General features: G+C 40.6%; 1 protein-coding gene across 3 annotated transcripts in view; it reads right to left on the reverse strand.

Moving 5' to 3' along the window:
* ice2 (interactor of little elongator complex ELL subunit 2) overlaps nt 1-21,865 on the reverse strand; it is a 133,925-nt gene that overhangs the window by 87,064 nt on the left and 24,996 nt on the right. For all 3 annotated transcript variants that reach the window (XM_063070969.1, XM_063070968.1, XM_063070970.1), the window contains exons 6-8: nt 21,577-21,696; nt 15,553-15,712; nt 5,259-5,443 (exon numbers count right to left, since the gene is read on the reverse strand). In XM_063070969.1, coding sequence (XP_062927039.1) covers nt 5,259-5,443; nt 15,553-15,712; nt 21,577-21,696 — 465 coding nt within the window. The remainder of the gene's footprint in view (nt 1-5,258; nt 5,444-15,552; nt 15,713-21,576; nt 21,697-21,865) is intronic.

The raw sequence follows: 21,865 nt of genomic DNA on the forward strand, positions 1-21,865 counted from the left end.
TACCCTTCTATAAAAAGAACTTGGTTCTATTTTATCTTCAAGAAAGATAAATTGCCATGCTGATATTTCAAAAGCAAATACACGAGATGCACCTTCAATGCAAGTTAATTGCACTTGAATTGCAAACACAGATTTGGATATTGTCATATATGATTGGTAATGTGAGTGGGGACTGTAAATTCAGATTACAGACACTAAACTCAAAATATTGATCAATGGGTAAATTGGCAGGTGATAAATTTTGAGAGGTCTCACTAGGGTAGGATTTACACCATAGGAATGGTAAGCAGGTGGGATAAGGAGACAAGTCAAAAGATCCCTGAAAAATGGTTAGCATAGTTAGATAGGACAGTGAAGGAGGATGTTTGCCTTAATTAGACACTTTGGAATGTTGAGTGCGAAGGCAGAATACAGGATTGGAGTGTGGAGGAACAGAGGGATCTTGGAGTCCAAAACCAATAGATCCATCAAAGTTGCTGCACAAGTTGATTGGGTGGTTAAGGCATATGGTGTGTCGACCTTCATTAGTCGGGAGATTGAGTTCAAGAACTATGAGGTAATGTTGCAGCTCTTAAAAATTAAATCTGGTTAGACCACATTTGGAATATTGTGTTCAGTACCGGTCACCTCATACTAGGAAGGGTTAACTGCTCCCCCATGTAAGTCCTCAGTTTGTAATGTGGTGGCGTAAGTGTCTACAAAGAGTCAGAGCCAAACATACGAGTCTACCCTTGTCTTTTCACTGCATATAGTAATAGGACATCCAGTGTCAAGTTTAAAGGGAATGGATTCTGCCTTTAACCTTTGAAACTACCCATATAAGGGGAATTGGCCCAAGACCATCTGAGTGCATTACAAATGCCTCTGGCTCCATAACCGTGTACTGTTTTGCCGTGGAACATTCCAGCTTGGACGGTGGCCGAGATAAGCATCCTTTCTTTTGGCAAGTATGGCAGACGGAGTCTCGTTGATGACAGTCAGTAGGCTTCTAGTGAAGTTCACAACTGTAATGTCGGAACCCCGAAGTACAATTCCCTTTTTTCTTAGCTGGTGACACTTTGTTAACGTCAGTGTAATCTGCTGCAATTGTAGGTGATAGGGATGTCACCTCTTCTTGTACCTTGCACTGTTGCAACAAAGCTGCATTTTTATCTACCGCTTCAATGCCATTTGCAACATCAAAAACTGACTTAAGTGTGAGCTCTGATTCTGCCAAGAGGTGACATTAAATGTGAACATCATACACGTCAACAACTAAGCGATCACGTATCATAACTTCTTGAACAGCACCATAATCACAAGTTTTCTTAATTCAGCAATAAACATTGCTAATGATTCATTTTCTAACTGAATATGCGGTGCACAATATCTGATGGTTTAGGATTGTAATGAGACTCAATTAATCTCACAAGTTCCTCTTAAGATTTTGGAGAGGGCAAATCGGGACTCCCCAAACTGCAGATGATGTTATATTTTTGGACTGCATACGGTGAGCAATATGCTGGCTTTTAAAAAAAATTGGGATCAGTGATGTTGTTTGCCACGAAAAAGCAGTCCAAATGTTTGGCTTAAACATTCTAGGGGTACTGTGAACTTTTCTATTTATGCTCATTGTTCAAAGGCTACGGTTACCTTGTCAGGTAACTGAGGAGAGCACCTCAGTGTATGATACAAGCAACATCTGGTTCACCAGTGATTTCCAGGAAAGACTGGCATGGGTACACAAGCTAGCAACCTTGTGTGCAGCACTCGCAAGAGGACACCATGGCACCACACGAGCTACGGATGAACTAAATATGCAATATCTCCAGAGTCTCCCGGGGTGGGGAGGTGGGAGAGGATGAGGGTCTCAATATGGCAGACATAACAATAATGGCCAGGATTGGAAATACAATAACGAACAGCTCAAGCAAACAGCATTGACCAGGGAGGCATTCACTGCAAAGAGCCATTGCAGCAAAATCTGCGAAAACATCAAAGGCCTCCAGATACATCAAAGCAGGTCCAGTTGTGGAATAAAGACAACTCAAGAGCAATGCACAGACTCAACATCTGGTGAGACAATGGAGAATTCCAGCCAGGAAGCACCCCACAGAGCTGAAGATCTCTCCACACCTGAGCCACCCCAGTACCAAAGTAAGGACCAAGTGAGTGCCCCCTTGGACACCCTAATCCATTTATCAAGGAAAGAGAGGATCAGATGACCTAGATCATCAGACAATGTATCTTTGAAGCAGTTCAATGATGACCTGGATTGCGTCTTAGAAGTTACATTGGCAGGACCTATCTACAGGAAAATTGACTCCCCACACAGCCGTTGTGTTCAACTTTGCTCAAGAGCGATTCGGGCCAATGGAGAAGAAAGTGGATCTTAAACCGCCACAGCAACGAAACAGGAGGGAAAGGGAGATTTGCCACCTGAGAAATGAGATAAAAACCCTGAACAAACAATTCAAAAACAGTTCACCTGATGAAAAAAGTGGTGCAATAATAACAGGGTTGTTGTGATGAGAGATTTTAATTTCCCCAATATTGATTGGCATCTCCATAGAGCAAGGAGTTTAGATGAGGTTGAGTTTGTTAGGTGTGTTCAGGAAGGTTTCCTGACACAATATGTAGATAAGCCTACGAAGAGAGGCTGTACTTGATCTGGCATTGGGAAATGAATCTGGTCAGGTGTCAGGTCTCCCAGTGGGAGAGCATTTTGGAGATAGTGATCACAATTCTATCTCTCTTACCAGAGCATTGGAGAGGGATAAGAGCAGACAAGTTAGCAAAATTGGAGTAAGGGGAAATATGAAGCTACCAGGCAGGAACTTGGAAGTATAAATTGGGAGCAGATGTTCGCAAGGAAATGTATGGCAAATGTTCAGGGGTTATTTGTGTGGCATTCTGCATAGGTACATTCCAATGAGATAGGGAAAGGATAGTAAGGTACAGGAACCCTGGTGTACAAAGGCTGTTGAAAATCTAGTCAAGAAGAAAAGAGAAACTTACAAAAGGTTCAATAAACAAGGTAATGTTAGAGATCTAGAAAATTATAAGGCTAGCAGGAAGGAGCTTAAGAATGAAATTAGGAGAGCCAGAAGGGGCCATGAGCAGGATTAAGGAAAACCCCAAGACATTCTACAAGTATGTGAAGAGCAAAAGGATAAGACATCAGAAAATAGGACCAATCAAGTGTGACAGTGGAAATGTGTGTATGCAACCGGAGGGGGTAGTGGAGGTACTTAATGGATACTTTGCTTCAGTATTCACTACGGAAAAGGACCTTGGTGATTGTAGGGATGACTTACAGTGGACTGGAAAGCTTGAGCATATAGACATTGAGTAAGAGGATGTGCTGAAGCTTTTGGAAAGCATCAAGTTGGATAAGTCACCGGGACTGGACGAGATATGCCCCAGGTTACTGTGGGAGGCGAGGGAGGAGATTGCTGAGCCTCTGGCAATGATCTTTCCATCATCAATGGGTACGGAAGAGGTTCCGGAGGATTGGAGGGTTGCAGATGTTGTTCCCTTATTCAAGAAAGGGAGTAGAGGTAGCCCAAGACATTATAGACCAGTGAGTCTTACTTCAGTGGTTAGTAAGTTGATGGAGAAGATCCTGAGAAGCAGGATTTATGAACATTTGGAGAGGCATAATATGATTAGGAGTAGTCAGCATGGCTTTGTCAAAGGCAGATCATGCCTCATGAGCCTGATTAAATTTTTTGAGGATATGACTGAACACATTGATGAAAGTAGAGTAGTAGATGTAGTGTATATGGATTTCAGCAAGGCATTTGATAAGGTACCCCATGCAAGCTTATTGAGAAAGTAAGCAGGCATGGGATCCAAGGGGACCTTGCTTTGTGGATCCAGAATTGGCTTGCCCACAGAAGGCAAAGAGTGGTTGTAGATGGGTCATATTCTGCATGGAGGTCGGTGACCAGTAGTGTGCCTCAGGGATCTGTTCCGGAACCCTTTCTCTTCGTGATTTTTGTAAATAACCTGGATGAGGAAGTGGAGAGACGGATTAGTAAATTTGCTGATGACACAAAGGTTGGGGGTGTCGTGGATAGTGTGTAGGATCAGAGGGATCATGGGGTCTGAGTCCAGAGGACACTCCAAGCTGCTGTGCAGGTTGACTGTGTGGTTAAGAAGGCATATGGTGTATTGGTCTTCATGAACAGTGGGATTGAGTCAAGAGCCGATAGTCAAAATAGTTACAGCTATTTTGGACCCTGGTCAGACCCCACTTGGAGCACTGTGCTGGTGAAGGCTTATACAGCAGGGTCTTTTAAGAGACTCTTGGATAGGCACATGGAGCTTAGAAAAATAGAGGACTGGTAAGGGTAACCCTAGGTAATTTCTAAAGTAAATACATGTTCAGCACAGCACTGTGTTGTGCTGTAGGTTTTCTATGTTCTTCTATTATTGATGATTTAACCAGCAAACTGCAGGAACTGCTGCATAAACTCAGGAGGGCCCAATCTGGAAAAAAACTATCTTCCAGATAAAAGTAGATTCAAGTGATGCTGAAGGATGGGTGTAGGAGAGGTGGAAGGAGGTCCTGAGTAATGACAACATTGAAAGAGGAGCCCAGTCTCTGGGTATGGAAATGTAAGGACTGGCAAAAGTCTACATATACATCTACGAACAAATAGTAATATTAAATTTGAAAACTTAACTAAATAAAGTTGTTAAATTTAAGATTAATTCTTTATTCCTTAAAAACATGCAAAAGTCAGGTAATTAGAAATCTGGTCATGCTCTGAAAGTGTTTAAAGAGGTAGCTTGAAGAGCTTCAGAGGTCAGGAGAACTTGGGCAAGCAGTAGGGGAACATGCAATGCAAGGCTAGGTTCTGAAGAGGGGACAAGATTCAAAGAATTATAGAATAGCACAGCACAGAAATGGGTCCTTTCAGTCTTTCACAACCACGCCAACCATGATGTACAGCTACATCATTCCCATTCATCTACACTAGACCCATATCCCTCTGCACTTTTTCTATCCAATTTTATACCACTTTATTAGCCTTCTACATTCGAGTGAGAATAAACCCAGCCTATGTAATCATACCTATAGCCTCTCTTCCATGTAACACACTGGTGAATGACTTCTGCATTCTCTCCTTTGCTGTCACATACTTTTTGCAGTGTGGTGTCCAAAAGGATACACAATATACCAAGTGTACAGAATAACCAAAGTACTGCTCCAACTTTTATCTGCAATTCTTGTCAGAAAATAGTCTCAAAATAAAGGCTCAGTAACTTACGTTCTCCTCAAATGAGACGCTGCTTTCTGGTTTGTCCAATGTCAAATTTGACACCGCTGTGTAACTTTTTTTGGACATCATTAAATCTAAAGGAACTTCATAAAAAAGCAAGTTCCTCTCTCTCATAGCAAGTTCTTTCTTGGGCAGAGGCGATTCAATGAAGACCACTTTCTCCATTTTATTTCCTTTGAAAACAGAACAGAAAGATATCATAATAACTGGCTCAGGAGGTTTTCAATAAAAATTAATCCCAAATTTACAGACATCAGAGGACGATTATCAAGTGAAGAATATCTATCAAAAGAAGAACTAATCTCTTAAGACAAATAAAAAATAACCTTTGAAGGAGAATACTCAATATAATTTGGAATTCCTCACAGAGTTCTGTGAACCAGAAGAGAGATGGTTTACAGGAACAGAAGTGACATAAAATATACACAGATTTATGGAGATGAAATTCTGTTAACATGATTCTGGTAATACCGGTTGAAGAAACATTGGACTAAACATAAGTAAACTTCATTCCTCCTCATTAAATTCCCCACTGAAGAACCAATACTTAATTTTCCAAATCCTATGATACATAAACCTCCCTGCTAAATTTCTATTGTGTTCTAACCCTCAACTACATAAGACCATAAGAAGTAGGAACAGAATTAGGCCATTTGTCCCACTGAGTCTGCTCCATTTCATCATGGCTGTTCCATTTTTCCCCTCAGTCCCAATTTCCCATCTTCTCCCCAAATCCCCTCGTGCCCTCACTGATCAAGAATCTACCAACCTCTGGCTTAAATATACTCCACGGGCATCTGGGGCAATGAATTCCACAGATTCACCACTCCCTGGCTAAGTAAACGTCTGCTCATCTCTGTTCTAAAAGGATGCCCCTTTATTCTGAGGCTGTGTCCTCAGGTCTTAAGACTCCCCTACCATAGGAAACATCCTCTCCACATCCACTCTATCAAGGCCTTTCAACAGTTGAAAGGTTTCAATGAGGTCACCCCTTGTTTTTCTGAATTCCAGTAAGCAGAGGCTCAGAACCATCAAAAGCTCTTTATATGACAAGCCTTTCAATCACAGAATCATTTCCGTGAACCTTCTTTGAACCTTCTCCAATGTCAGCATATCCTTTCTTGTATACGGGACCCAAAACTCCAGGTGAGGCCTCACCAGTGCTTTATAAAGCCCCTTCATTACATCCTTACTTTTATACTCCAGTCCTCTTGAAATGAATGCTAACATCGCTCACCACAGACGCAACCTATAAATTAACCTTTAGGGAATCCTGTGCAAGGACTCCTTTCCTCTCCATTTAGAAAATAGTCTACCCTTTTATTTCTTCTATCAAAGTGCATGACCATACACTGCCCAACAATATATTCCATCTACCACTTCTTTGCCCATTCTCCTTGTCTAAGTCCTTCTGTAGCCTCTCTACTTCCTCAAAACTACCTGCTCCTCCATCTATCTTCACATCGCTTGTAAACCTGGCCACAAAGCCATCAGTTATATCACCCAAGTCATTACCATAAAAAGAATTGGTCCCAACACAGACCCTTGCGAAACACCACTAGTCATCAGTAGCCAACCAGAAAAGGCTTCCTTTAATTCCCACTCTTTGCCTCCTGCCGAAGAGCCAATGCTTTCTCCATTCTAGTATCTTTCCGGTAATACCATGTGCTTTTAACTTGATAAGCAGCCTCAAGTGTGGCACCTTGTCAAAGGCCTTCTGAAAATCCAAGTGCACAACATCAACCAATTTTCCATTGCCTATGCTCCTTGTTATTCCTTCAAAGAATTCCAACAGATTTGTCAAGCAGGATTTTCCCTTAAGGAAACCATACTGGCTATAGCCTATTTTATCATGTGCCTCTGAGAACCCGAAAGCCCAAGCCTTAATAATTGACTCCAACATATTCCCATTACTGATGTCAGACTAACAGGCCTATAATTCCTTTTCTTCTGCCTTTCTCCCTTCTTGAAGAATGGAATGATATTTGCAATTTTCAATTTCCTCCAGAACTATGCCAGAATCAATTGATTCTTGAAAGATCATTACTAATGTCTCCACAATCTCTTCAGCCACCTCTTTCAGAACCCCAGGGTGTGTACCATCTGGTCCAGGAGACTTATCTACCTTCAGACCTTTCAATTCCCCAAGAACCTTCTCTCTAGTAATGGCAACTTCACACACTTCTACCCTGACACACTGAAACTTCTAGCATGCTGCTAGTGTTTTCACAGTGAAGACTGATGCAAGTTATTCAGTTCATCTGCCATTTCCTTATCTCCAATTACTACCTCCCCAGCATCATTTCCCAGCTATCCAATGTCTATTCTCACCTCTCTCTTAGACTTTATGTATCTGAGGAATTTTTTGGTTTCCTCTTTAATATCATCAGCCACCTTACTTTTGTATTCCATCTTTTCCTTCTTTATGACTTTTTTAGTTGAATTCTTTTGTTTTTTAAAAGCTCCTTCTAACTTCCTACGAATTTTTGCTCTATTACACTGGATAACTTTTTTCTTAAGTGCTGCTTCCTCAAAATTTTTTGGGTTATGATAGACCGTTTGAGGCTGAACACAAATATAATTTCAGACTACTTGTTTCATGTAAGAATTTGGAGAAACAAGAAATTCACTTTTATTGAATACAATGCATTTAATTGCATAACTGTGCTGATGCTTTGCAATAGTTCAACTAAGCTAAAAATGTCTTGTTGATGATTTTCACTTGTACTCAGTTTCTGAGGCTTCTGACTTAAGTTTCCAGCAATAATCAGCCAGCATTGATGGATTCCAGTTGCCCTGATATATTTCTCCATGATTGCAATATCCTGGTAAAACCTTTCACCAAATTCATCATTGACAGGGCTAAGAGTTGCAAGGAAGAAGTCAAAATGGGAATGCAACAAGTACAAGGAGCTCAGGCTTTGTCTTTGTCACCAATATTACACCCAAAGTAAAGCTTATAGGCTTTCTTAATAAGAGGAGTAATGTTCCATCTTTGAGATTTAAGCATATACTTGCCACAAATATAACAGAAAGTATTGTGGTTGCTGCAACATTGGCAAGGCATTTTATCACGAATACTCCTGAAAATACAATGACTTTATTATAACGAGTACACACAATATGCAATGAGGATACAGCATGCAAACCAATGTGATCGCAAACCAATATACATGTAAACGCAATTCATAGAACGGTGTGTGCATGATGCTTTTATTGCCTTTGTAAAATCTGTCCTGCCATGCAAGATCTGCCCTGCCTAAGCATGCACATTTTAATTGACTTTAATTATGAATCAAAATAACAAATATAAGCAATTACAAAAAGGAAGTGCAGGATAGGGAACTTTCATGGTTATTTTCAAGATTGGCAGCTCAAAATCCATAAGATACATAAACTTTGTGGGCCAAAGGGCCTGTATTGTGCTGTAGGTTTTCTATGTTTCTATACATCCAAAAGTATTCAGGAAACAAAATGCTAGCCAGTGTTACGTGACCTCTCATTGGCTTTTAAGTTGGCTTTGACTTCTCTTGTCAGCCACAGTTGCGTCATCCTGCCTTTAGAATGCTTCTTCCTCTTTGAGATGTGTGTGCGTGTATATAGTGCTTTCTGAGTTGCTCTGCCAACATCTCTTCCAGTGTTCTTTTCCAATCAATTTTGGCCAGCTCCTCTCTCATGCCTCTGTAATTCCCTTTACTCACTGTAAAAATGATACATGTGACTTTAGCTTCTTCTCAAATTGCAGGGAGAGTTGTATCATATCATGATCACTCTCCCCCAAGGGTTCCGTTACCTTAAGATCTCTAATCAATACAGGTGCATTGCACCATAGCCAATCCAGGAGAGCTGATCACCTTGTGGGCTCAAACCATGAACTGTTCTAAAAAGCCATTCATAGGCATTCTAGGAACTCCCCCTCTTGGGATCCCTTTATGTCCATGCTCTCTGCATTTAGGAAGGAAGTACCTAGACAGCTAAGGGCACTACAACAAAAATGAAAAAAGCCTAAGAAGAACAGAGTTTTACCCAGATCTTCCCAAGAGTGAAGAGTGTTAATTGCAAGGAGTAGATGGAAAGATTAAGACCATTGTTCATGGAACAGAAAAGGGCAAGAGGTCACTTGGTAGAAGATTTTAGGTGACAAGTTTTTGCATCTTGGGCAAAGAAAAGCATTGACATGTCTGCCAAAAACCAGAGGCCATGGATTCACAACCACTAGCAAAAAAAATCCACAGCAACAATAAAATTTGGGATTTGGAACACTTGCAGCCTGTTTCTAGGAAAACCTAAAAGAAATTGAACAGTAACTGGCAGGCAAGGGCAGAGTTAGAAGTAAAGGTATCAGAACGATCACACAGATCTCGCAAAGAAACATTCCAAGCATGAAGGTTGATCTTATGAAAATAATGAAGTAATGGTCAGGAAGAATGAAACAAGTAATTCACTGCAAAACCCTAAAAGTTACCATAATATAGTTCTCACGTATTGTCATTTTCAGGGAATCACCACACACTTAGTTGCCTCACTGCTGAATTACATCATTGCGTTTACTGTATCCACCCAAATCTAAACATCACAGGAAACCAAGTGCTAGCATTCAAATAAGACACAAAAAAGACTGCAGATGCTGGAAATCTGGAGCAACACACAAAATGCTGGAGGAACTTAGCAGGTTAGAAAACATCTATGGAAGTAAATGGAACATTTCAGATTGAGACCCATTAGAGCAGTCTTTTTTGTATCTCCATTTTGCTGCTCCATGTTAAAGTCTCTTCACTCTATGTTGTTCTGATGAAGAGTCTGGACCTGAAACATTGACAATCCATTTCCCTCCACTGATGCTGCTTGACCCACTAAGTTCCTCCAGTATTTTGTGCATTGCTCTTGCGATGCAAATATCTGTAACCATCTCATCACATAATAACTGTTGATAAAGGCAATCAGGCATTCTGGAACTGAAAGTCAATGTGGAATCTCTTTCCTCCAGACTTCTTGGGGCAGATTAAGGATTAAAACCTTTTAAATTCCACTATTTGAAGATACGGGGGTAATTAGAATAACAGTGCCACCCAGTGGCCAGTGAACTGCATAGTTCACTAATAATCTGTTAAACAACCACACTATTTGCTTCAGAATGCTTGCGCTCAGAGAACAATTGTGTATGTTATTTGGCAAATAAAACCAATGATAAAATCTGTTTTCCACCTCCTGCAATAACACACACTAATATGTAGATTAATATTTGAAACTGCAGTGAATTCCTGAGACACAGCTTTATAAACAAGATCACTTAAAAAGTGATCCCTCTCAAAATGGCTACATCACAAAACTCTTAAAGAACATTATTTGTAAGAGTTTCTGGTGGATGAGCGTTCCTGGTGAATGATGTAACTGCTTGGCGGTGAAATGCACACAACTGTGAAGCTGCTTAATTCTCTTTGATAACTCCCAGTCAAGGCTCAGGCTATATGACAATTGCAGTACAGCATGTGTTTTTCCTAAGGTTATCTAGGATCCAGCGCCTATCTCCTTCGTACCTTGTAAAGTTCCACCATACCCTTTCCAGTGTTTCTACCTCCTTCCCACAGTGGCACTGGAGTCTAATCTGAGTTACTTAAAGGTTTAGATAATAGCCTTGACATTGTAAAGCCAAAGGTTCCAAATATTTTATTTAATAGAAGACAAAATTTCATCTTGTCATTAACATTTTCTTGCTTTCCATACATGTTGCCTCCCAGAGCAAGTCACTCAGTAATGCACTCTTTCTCTTTGCCCCTTCATAACAAGTATTATTTCTGAAGAGTTCACATACTTAATGTCAACAAAACAAATGGACTTTAACCTAAGGAAGGTGGGGAAGGGTTGGGGAGTCGTAGGGGTTGGTGAACACAATTCTGTCCTCATCAATGGAGCTTCTGTAGAGATGGCCAACAGTTTCAAGTCCCTTGGCATCCACAACCAGCAAACTCTCCTGGTTCTTCTATATTGGTGTGGTGATCAAGAAAGCACATTAACATATGCACTTTCTTTGGTTTCTGAGAAGATTCAGGCTGTGCACAAGGATTCTCTCAACTTCAACAGATGTGCTAAAGGAAGTATTTGAAGGGTTGCATCTCAACCTGATATGGCAACTGCTCTGTTCTGGATTGAAGGAACCCGCAGAGAGTGGGATACACTGCCCAGTCCATCAGGAGGTTCATCACCTACTTTCATCCAGCCCATCTTCATGACACGTTGCATCAGGAAGCCTAACAGAATTGTCAAAGGTGCCTGCCACCCTGGCTATTCCCTTTTCTCTCTTCTATCTTCCAGGAGAAAATACAGGAGACTTAAAGATCAGATGACCAGGCTCAAGAACAGCTTCTTCCCCAGAGCTATCAGACTTCGGAACCAACCACCACTTTCACACCCCTTGGTGGTGCTGCTACATTCTCAAACCTTTATTTCTTCCTCTTCTGTTATTGCCACTTCAGCATTTCATTTTGCACTACTATACTTTTCACCAATTTTGTACTCATCACATTGTTTATTGTATTTATTATTATCCTCTATATTGTTTACTCTGTGAACTTCAGTGAGCAAGGAATTTCATTGCATCTTCCTGTGTAAGATGATAAACTAATCTGATCTGAATGAGAACCGGCCACTTCTGCCTGTCATCTGCAACAAATAAACTGCTATGGGAACACAGTGGGTCAGACTGCATCTATGGAGGGAAATAGACAATCGATGTTTAGGATCCAGACCCTCCAACTGCCCAGGGTGCAATGAAATTCTTTGTTTACATGAGCTAACAGAATAAACAACATACACAGTAATAACAAATAAAACTATTATGCATGCGTGGAGCAAGAGCAATGGAGTTGTATGATTGAGCGTTTTTACTGAGTCATGTTAATAACAGTACATGCTGTGCAACTTACAGTATGGGAGCTACGCACCAGGCCTACTGAGACGAAAGACATGCACACTCAAAAGCCCACGTCTCCTGAACATTGGAGGCCCAATCAATTAATCAGAATCAGAACAGGTTTATTATCACTGGCGTGTGACGTGAAATTTGCAAACTTAGCAGCAACGGTTAAGTACATCAATTACAGCATACGTATATTGAATAGATTTTTTGAAAACGTGCAAAAACAGAAATAATGCATATTTTAAAAAAAGTGAGGTAGTGTCCAAAGATTCAATGTCCATTTAGGAATCAGATGGCACAGGGGAAGAAGCTGTTCCTGAATCGCTGAGTGTGTGCCTTCAGGCTTCTGTACCTCCTACCTGATGGTAACAGTGAGAAAAGGGTATGCCCTGGGTGCTGGAGGTTGCCTTTCTGAGACACCGCTCCCTGAAGGTATCCTGAGTACTTTGTAGGCTAGTACCCAAGTTGGAGCTGACTAGATTTATAACCTTCTGCATCTTCTTTCAGTCCTGTGCAGTAGTCCCTCCATACCAGACAGTGATGCAGCCTGTCAGAATGCTCTCCACAGTACAACTATAGAAGGATTTTAGTGTATTTATTGACATGCCAAATCTCTTCAAATTCCTAATAAAGTATCGCCGCTGTCTTGCCTTCTTCCTAACTGCATCAATATGTTGGGACCAAATCTTTTCTGGCTAAAATTGGTAAATTGGTTTATTATTATCACATGAACCTAGGTACGGTGAAAAACTTTGGAAGAAATTTGACATGGCGAAAGAAAATTGGGATGTCCCCTCATCCTTAACAATTTTTATTGGTGCATCACAAAAAGCATCCTATCTGGATGCATAACAGCCTGGTATGGCAACAGCTCTGCATGTAACCACAAGAAAATGCAGAGAATTACGGACACAACTCAACACATCTCGGAAGCTAGCCTCTCCTCTAAGGACTCCGCCTACATTTCTCACTGCCTCAGTAAAGCATTCAACATAACCAAACGCCCACCTAACCCAGATATTCTCTCTTCTCCCCCCACCCTTCCCAGCAGGGAGAAGATTCAAAAGCATGACAGTACATCCTACCAGGCTCAAGGATAGCTTTTATCGCACTGTTTTAAGACGACTGAATGATTCCCTAGTATGAAAAATTGGACACAATCTCATAATCTATATACTACTAAAACCCTCATGCTCTGTCTGTCTGTCTGTGACCTCCAATTAGCACAAACGGTGTAATACAGCGGCACTTTTTTTTGGCTCAATCGAATTAAAATGCGCTAACTTACAGAATGCAGGCAAAGTTCAGGGTTATATATTCATATAAAATTGCTCATTCGCCAAAATAAACAAGCTCCCTTTTAACCCGAGACCCAATCGGCCATCATGGAAATCGGGACGCGACAGCCCAATGCATGCGCACGGCCAGTCTCAGGAGCGACACCTACCGGAGCAAAAGGGCAGGGCAGGGCAGATCTATTTCAAGGGATCACATTCTACTAATCACCATCAGCATGTGCAGGATTGGGACAGATCTAACTGCCACCCATCAATGAGAAATAATTAAATCTTATTGTAATGACGTACTTTGAGACACCCATAAAACTCTTTGCTGCAGTCAAAGGACAGCAGTGACTATATCACGTCCATTTAGGAGAGTGCCAACTACATCATTAAGAATAATCAGCATCCTTTGATGTTACTGCTTCGTATCTTCTATCCAGCATTAGGGTAAACAGATGGTCAGCCTAATTATGCCACGTGGAAGGGGAAAGGGGACATTATGGTCATGAGATGACGCCAAACATTGTCAGGAAGCTGCAAGGAGAGGGAGAGAACAAGAATTAGATGAGGCCAGGGCCGCACGACTCCAGGATCAAAGAGTCAAGACAAAAAAAGATGAGAGAAGAGGAGACAGAGGAGGAGAGGCATGCACGTCTCCAGGATCGGAGACAAACAACAAACAGCAGAAGAGATGAAGAGACGGGGGATGAAAGGACTGCATGTCTCCAGAATGACGAGAGGCACAAAGGTGGCAGATAAAATAGAAATGATGCCATCAAAATTGTCCTTCGTTAAATGAGCAGCAGCTATATTTGCTTTGCTACACGTCGTTTTTCTTTAATAAACTGAGGTTTTCTACTTCAGTTTCCAAAGCAAAGCGATACCAATAGCATTCAGGAAATTTTAATGTTCATTCTGGTCACATCAGACTGCACTACCCTTCTCACAAAAGGTGCCCCAACGGATCACGCCGTTGTCTAGTCTTCTTTATTATTCAGAATCTACCTCATTATGACCTTGCACCTTGTTGTTTACCTGCATTGCTCTTTTTTGTTACACTTTATTTTGCCATGGCATGTACGTGGTTGTAGTAGGACAGGATGTTTACGCTAAGGAATGAAGTTCTCAATCCTCTTAACTTCAGCACAGGAATGTGTAGTTGATGGCCAGCTCTTTTGCTGTACTGACATTAAGTGAAAGATTGTTACCAGCGTTATTTAAGATTTTGCCCAATACATAAATTTACAGTGGTGTCATCTGTAAATTTATAGATGGATTTAGAGCAGAATTTAGCCATGCAAACATGACAGCCTCATGGGACACAAATGTCGAGGATAATCACGGCAGAGTTGTTGCTGCCTATCCTTACTATCAACAGTCTATGGCTCAGGGAGTTCAAAATTCAGCTGCAAAGGGAGGCTTTGAGTCCTAGGTAAACACAACTCCAATGCTATATACAAATTTGCCAATGACACCACTGTTGTTGGACAGATGATCCAGCAAGATAGGACACATGATTGTGTGGAGCTACAATAACCTCTTGCTCAAAATCAGCAAAACTAAAGAACTAATTGACTTCAGGAAGGAGGAAGAGGACAAACATGCAGGAGTATACATTGATGCATCATCAGTGGAGAAGGTGTTAACATATCAAAGGACCTGTCCTGGGCCCAGCACATGCATGTATTCATATGGAATAAGTGCCAGTGTCTTTTCTTTCTCAAAAGGTTAAGATGGTTTGGGATGTCATCAATTACTTTAACAAACTTTATCTCTGCCTGGAAATAAGGTGATCTTTTTCTCTCAGAGGGTCATGTGTTTTCGGAACTCTCTTCCTCAAAGGGCAACACAAGCAGAGTTCTTGAATACTTTTAAGGCAGAGATTACTAAATGCTTGATAAAAGGGTGAAAGGTCAATGGCAGAAGCTGTAAAGGCATAGTTTAGGGCGCAAACAGATCAGCCATGATCTTATTACATAGCAGAGCAGTTCTAGGGGTCAATTGGCCTTCTCCCAGTCCTAGTTCTCCATTGAGATTTATTTATACAATCAGAGCAGAATTACCAAGCACGCTAAAGCTATACCTTCACCGCAGATGGTTTTCACATGTAAAGGAATCTCCCAGGGTTCTGTATACTTCGGTCCACAATTATTCAGCAGAGTAAACAATGCCTGCCTCGTCAGAGACACTTTTGCTCCATACTTCACACTCAGCTTCTCTGCATTCACATCACTGCTGATACCCTGAAACAAGTAATAAAATAATCCACATGTTGGAACAAACTTGCTTTAAAATGGTGGCACACAATAAGACAGTAGCACCAGTGTTCATATTATTGGGCAGCCAATATTTGCAATATTATTTTTTGGTCCTACTTTTATAATCAGGGTGGCAATGGAATTGAACGCTTATAAGAAATTATCTATTCCAGCTTTACTTGGATTTATACTTCCTTGCCACTTACCAAAATTTATTATTAATCCTGTAATCAGGCATACTCTGAGAATATGGGCTCAATTTAGAAAATATTATGGTCTTTATAGTTTTTCCCTTTCTAGTCCTATTCTATACAATCATTTATTTCAACCTTCTATGCAGGATTCCATATCCCAAGACTGGTGTAGGAGAGGTATCAGGCGTTTTGAAGACCTTTTTATAGATAATTGGTTTGCGTCTTTTGAACAGTTGTCTACAAAGTTTAATTTACTGAATACTCTTTTTTTTAGGTATCTTCAAATTAGACATTTTATTAGCCCTTTAATACCACATTTTCCTGAGAAACCTGATAAAAATGTTGTAGACTTGTTTCTTCAAATGAACCCCTTGGGTAAAGGTTTAATTTCTACTATTCGTGTCAAATTTATGAATCTCAGACGAGCCCCTTGTGATAAAATCAAAACTGCTTGGGAGCATGACTTAGGTTTTTCTTTGTCCGACGAGGTTTGGGATTCAAGTCTTAAGTCAGTCAATTCAATTTCTTTATGTGCTCGTATTTGTCTTTTGCAGTTTAAAGTCATCCACGGGGCTCATATGTCTAAAACCAAATTGGCGAAGTTCTATCCTGATATTAGTCCCTGGTGTGACAAATGCAAAGGAAGTGAGGCTTCCTTTATTCATATGTATTGGGCCTGTCCTACTTCAGAAAAACTTTGGAAAGATTTTTTTTTAACTTTATCTTCTATATTAAATTGTCACTTGGAATCTGATCCTTTGATCGCTCATTTTGGTATTTCTCGAGACCCTGACAAGCATTTGATCCCGGCTAAACGACGAACATTGTCTTTTGCCTCTCTTTTAGCTAGACGTGCAGTACTCCTTAAGCGGAGAGATGTAGTTCCCCCTACCTATGTTCAATGGCTTAGGGATATTATAACCATATAACCACATAACAATTACAGCATGGAAATAGGCCACCTCGGCCCTTCTAGTCCATAGCAAACTCTTACTCTCACCTAATCCCACCGACCTGCACTCAGCCCATAACCCTCCATTCCTTTCCTGTCCATATAGCTATCCAATTTAACTTTACATGACAATATTATGTCTTATTTAGATCTTGAAAAGATTTACTATTCACTTTTTAATTCGGACATAAAGTTCCATAAGGTGTGGGGACCTTGAATATTTTCAACACTGACAGGTGTTTTTCTTCCCTTGATAGTCAGATCCTGCATTTCCAGCTTTCTTTGATTCTTTGATTAGGTAGCAGGCTGCTTTTGTTTTTTTATTATTCATCTCTCTTTTTACTACAATAGTTCTGGGGTGATAAAAGTTTATCTCAAATGTCCTTTCAAATATTTATACTTATAACATAATGGTTGGCTTGGAGTTGGATAGGGGGTGGGTTGGGTACTTTTCTTTCTAATTTTTCACTTTTAATTTGGGTGACTTGCTCATTTGTTAAGATAGGTATTATTGTTATTTTTGTCTGTAGTGCAATGATCCTTCTATTTATACTATTGATTTTTTTTGTTCTACGCTGTAGTTTGTAGAAAATCATAAAATATTATATTTTTAAAAATAATCCACATGTTGGAACAAACTTGCTTTAAAATGGTGCCACACAATAAGACAGTAGCACCAGTGACTGAAAAAGAATCTTAAGACAAAGGGATGGATATATAGAGGTTAAGTTCCTGAAATGAAGGCAAAGCAGCTTAAGTTACTATCACCAACAGAGTAATGGAGAAGAATACAGAACAGGTTTAGAGAACCCTGGTTTTCAAGAGATATTGACGCCTTGGTTAAGAAACAAAAAAAGGAGGTGCATAGCAGGTATAGGCAAGTAGGAACAAACAAGGTACTTGAGGAGTATAAGAAATGCAAGAGAATGTTTAAGAAGGAAATCAGGAGAGCTAAAAGAAGGCATGCAGTTGCAGGCAAAGTGAAGGAGAATCCGGTTCTACAGCTATGTTAAGACTAAAAGGATTATAAGGGATAAAATTGGTCCTTTGAAAGATCAGAATGGTAATCCATGCGTGGAGCCAAAAGGGATGGGGAAAATCTTAAATGGATTTTTTGCATCTGTCTTTACTTGAAAGATGGATACAGAGTCTACAGAGGTGAGGGAAAAGCAGCAGCGAGGTCATGGACCCTAATACAGATTACAGAGGAGGAGGTGTTTGCTGTCTTGAAGCAAATCAGGGTGGACAAATCCCTAGGAGCTGACAAGATATTCCCTTGTGGGAGGCAAGTGCAGAAATTGCTGGGCCCTAGCAGAGATATTTAAATCATGCTTAGTGACAGGTGAGGTTCCAGAGGATTGGACGGTAGCTAACATTGTTCCGCTGTTTAAGAAAGGCCCGAAAAATAAACCAGGAAATTATAGATCAGTGAGGTTGACATTAGTAGTGGAAAAGTTATTGGAAGGTATTCTACGAGACTGGATATATGAGTATTTGGATAGACAAGGGCTAATTACGGATAGTCAGTATGGCTTTGTGTGTGCAGGTCATGTCTAACCAATCTGACAGAGTTTTTCAAGGATGTTACCAGAAACATTGATGAAGGCAAGCAGTGGGTGTTGTCTACATGGACTTCAGCAAGGCACTTGACAAGGTCCCAAATGGCAGGTTAGTCAAGAAGGTTCAGCCGTTTGGCATTCAAGATGAGACCATAAATTGGATTAGACATTGCCTTGTGGGAGAAGCCAGACAGTGGTAGTAGGTGGTTGCCTCTCTAGAGGCCTGTGACTAGCAGAGTGCCGCAGGGATTGGTGCTGGGTCAGCTATTGTTTGTCATCTATATTAATGATCTGCATTATAATGTGTAAACTGGATCAGCAAATTTGAGGATGACACCAAGACTGGGGATGTAGTGGACAGCGAGGAAGACTATTACAGCTGACAGCCAGGATTTGGACCATGTGGAAAAATGGCAGATGAAATTTAATGCAGACAAGTGAGAGGTGTTACACTTCAGTAAGACCAAGTCAGGTAGGTCTTACAATGTGAGTGGTGGGGCACTGAAGAGTTCAGTCAAACAAAGGGATCTGGGAATACAGGTCCATAATTCATTGAAAGTGGTGTCACAGGTAGACAGGGTTGTAAAGAAAGCTTTTGGCACATTGGCCTTCACAGATCAAAGTACAGGAGTTGGGTATTATATGCAGTAAAAATGCATACAAGTACATAGAAAGTTTACTAGGATGTTGCTGGGCGGATCTGTGTTATAAGATCAACCAAAGGTGTTATTGTCTTATTGAAATGTACTTTTTTTTTTAACAATTGCAAGACCTAGCTGGACTTAAAAGTACTACATATTTACCTCATCAGTGAGTTGCTCGATGGAGGAAAAAACAGGAGCATAGATCATGCTGCTCCGTGTCAGAGAGATGTCAGAGGAGTCACTGCAAGGAGGCCAGCGATCATCTCAGTCACAAGACCCTGTTGGACCTTGTTAATGTGGGATGATGGAAGTCCGATTCATTCATTTATTGGTGGACAGCAGGGAAGCATGGCCTCAGTTGTAGCAAGGACCAAGCCTCAAGCTGTGGTGTCCCTTGTTTACAGCTGCCCAGGAGAGAGTTGTCGGAATTGGTGCAGCCTTCCAGAGTTCGCTCAGCAGAAAACAAGCTGTATTGTTTTCAACTGTAGACTGCTGCAACATTCATGAACTCCGGGACTTGGACTATTTTTTTGTGTGTGACTATATCTTATATCAGTTTGTTATCTTAGATGAGCTATACGTTCCTTCTCCTGTGTGTGACTGTTGGTACTGTGTTTTGCATCTTGGCCCTGGAGTAATGTTGTTTTATTTGGCTGTATTTTTGGGTATTCATATATGGATGAATGACAATTAAGTTTGAACCTAGTTCATAGTCATCCCTCATACAGGATAAGCTAGGTATTTTAGGGAAAGCAACTGAAAAGAAATCTTAGGAATAGGATTTCTTATTTCTTGGAAAGACACCGTCCAATTAATGGGAATCAATATAGTTTTATGTATGGGAAATCCTGCCTCACAAATCTGACTTTTTTGACGAGGCAAGGTGGAAATCATGGTACACACAAGTATTAGCAAGCTTGAAAAGATCCTTGCAAGGCAGGCTGAACCAGAAAAAAAAGGCACATGGAATCCTAGGGGTTTGGATACAAACTGATACAAAATTGGCTTAGTGATGGGAGGCTGAAGGTAGTGGTGAAAGGTTACATTCCTCAATGGAAGTCTGAAGCCAGTGATATTTTGCAGAGATTAGGACTGGCACTTTTGTCCTTTGTCTGATAAATATATTGATGATACTTGAAGAATGGTGAAGTCACAGATTGCAAGATGTTTGCTTAAAAATTCAGAGGGACTTAGATCAGCTGAACAGTTGAGCAGAATGGTGAAAGTGGAGGTTAATCCAGACAATAATGTGATAATGCATTTTGGGTCTCTAACATTGGTTATACAGCAGGGATTTTTGAAGCATTAACATACAGAGGGGCATCTTGGTGTTCAAGTTCATAATTCTCTCAAAATGCAGGCATAGCGGGATAGGGTTGTGAAGAAGGGGTTTAGCTTGCTTTGAACTTTGCCTTCATAGGTCAAGGCATTAAGTATTTTATTATTCTCTTCAGCATTGGTCCCCAACTACCGGGCCGCGGACTGGCACCGGGCTGCAAAGCATGTGCTACCGGGTTGCGAGGAAACAATATGATTTGGCGATATGAAACGATATGAATCAGCTGTACCTTTCCTCATTCCGTCACGCCCACTGTTGGAACTTGAACGCACGCGAGGTCATTACTTAAGGAACCCCCTTCAAGTATCGCTGTCTCCAATCACCCCTCGATGGGACGTCTTGTTGCAGGGAAACAAGCGCAGGGATCCCACTGATTCAGTCATATTGGTGTGTTGCAATAATTTTATATGTTCATCCGGGGAAAATATGTGCTGTGTGTTTAATAGCCAAACATTACTTAAAATGTTATGATGCTATTGACTTATATAAGTGACTTATAATTGACTTATCACTATACTCATGTGAGGAAAATATGAGCTGTGTGTTTAATATTAAATTCGTTAGATAAATGCTTTTAGAAACGAAATTGAGTGTATTAGCCAGTTATAAGTGACTTATAGTTTACTTATCACCTGATGGAGAGTGAGAGAGGGGGAGAGGGGAGGGCGAGAGCGAGGGGAGTTTATGAGGAGTAAGTGAGGAATGAGATTGATGAAATTGCTCTGAGAATTGGTCTGGCCTTGATGGGCTAATTTTCAAATTATGAATGAAATTCAAAGAATCTCTCTGTTCAGGATCCTCTTAATGTGAAGAGATTGTATGGATGTATCTGCCCAAACCTTGCTGTTAGCACAGGATAATTCCACCCTACAAGCACTAGCTCAGTGGTCGCAGACCTAGCTGGCCTGCATTAACTCATTTCCTAATACCCAAATCACCATCAGTTTTAAATGATCATAAAATCAAAACATTGCACAATTAACAACTGTAAAGTATCAACTGAACCTGCTCAATGCATTGAAACCCAACAGCCACCTCCAAATCTTGCTTTAACTGAAGGTGATTCATGTGCTTACGTCACTGTGCTAAGCAAGGCAGACTAACAACAGCGAATTAATACTTCATAGTTGAAATCCGTTCTGGTGAAATTCTCTAACTTACTGACTCGATGGCAGATGCCCTGACGCCTGAAGGTGGAGTAAACGAGGCAATGGTTTTATAATCCGTGGTTAGCTGATTTGACGTAGCAGTGGTTGGGACCCGCAAATACAGAGTTTGGCCCTGAAATAGAACAAGTGAATCAGAATGGCTAATCAACAAGTAGTTCTCACCACACTGAATGTAAAATAGTGACAATTTTACAAAAAGTCTATTAATCTCTTTGAATTAGTTTAAAGAATTAATGTTTTGCATCAGCAAACTTTGTTCTTTTCCTTGTAAATCAGGCAAA

The sequence above is a fragment of the Mobula hypostoma genome, chromosome 18, assembly GCF_963921235.1.
Source record: "Mobula hypostoma chromosome 18, sMobHyp1.1, whole genome shotgun sequence".
Taxonomy (NCBI): Eukaryota; Metazoa; Chordata; class Chondrichthyes; order Myliobatiformes; family Myliobatidae; genus Mobula; species Mobula hypostoma.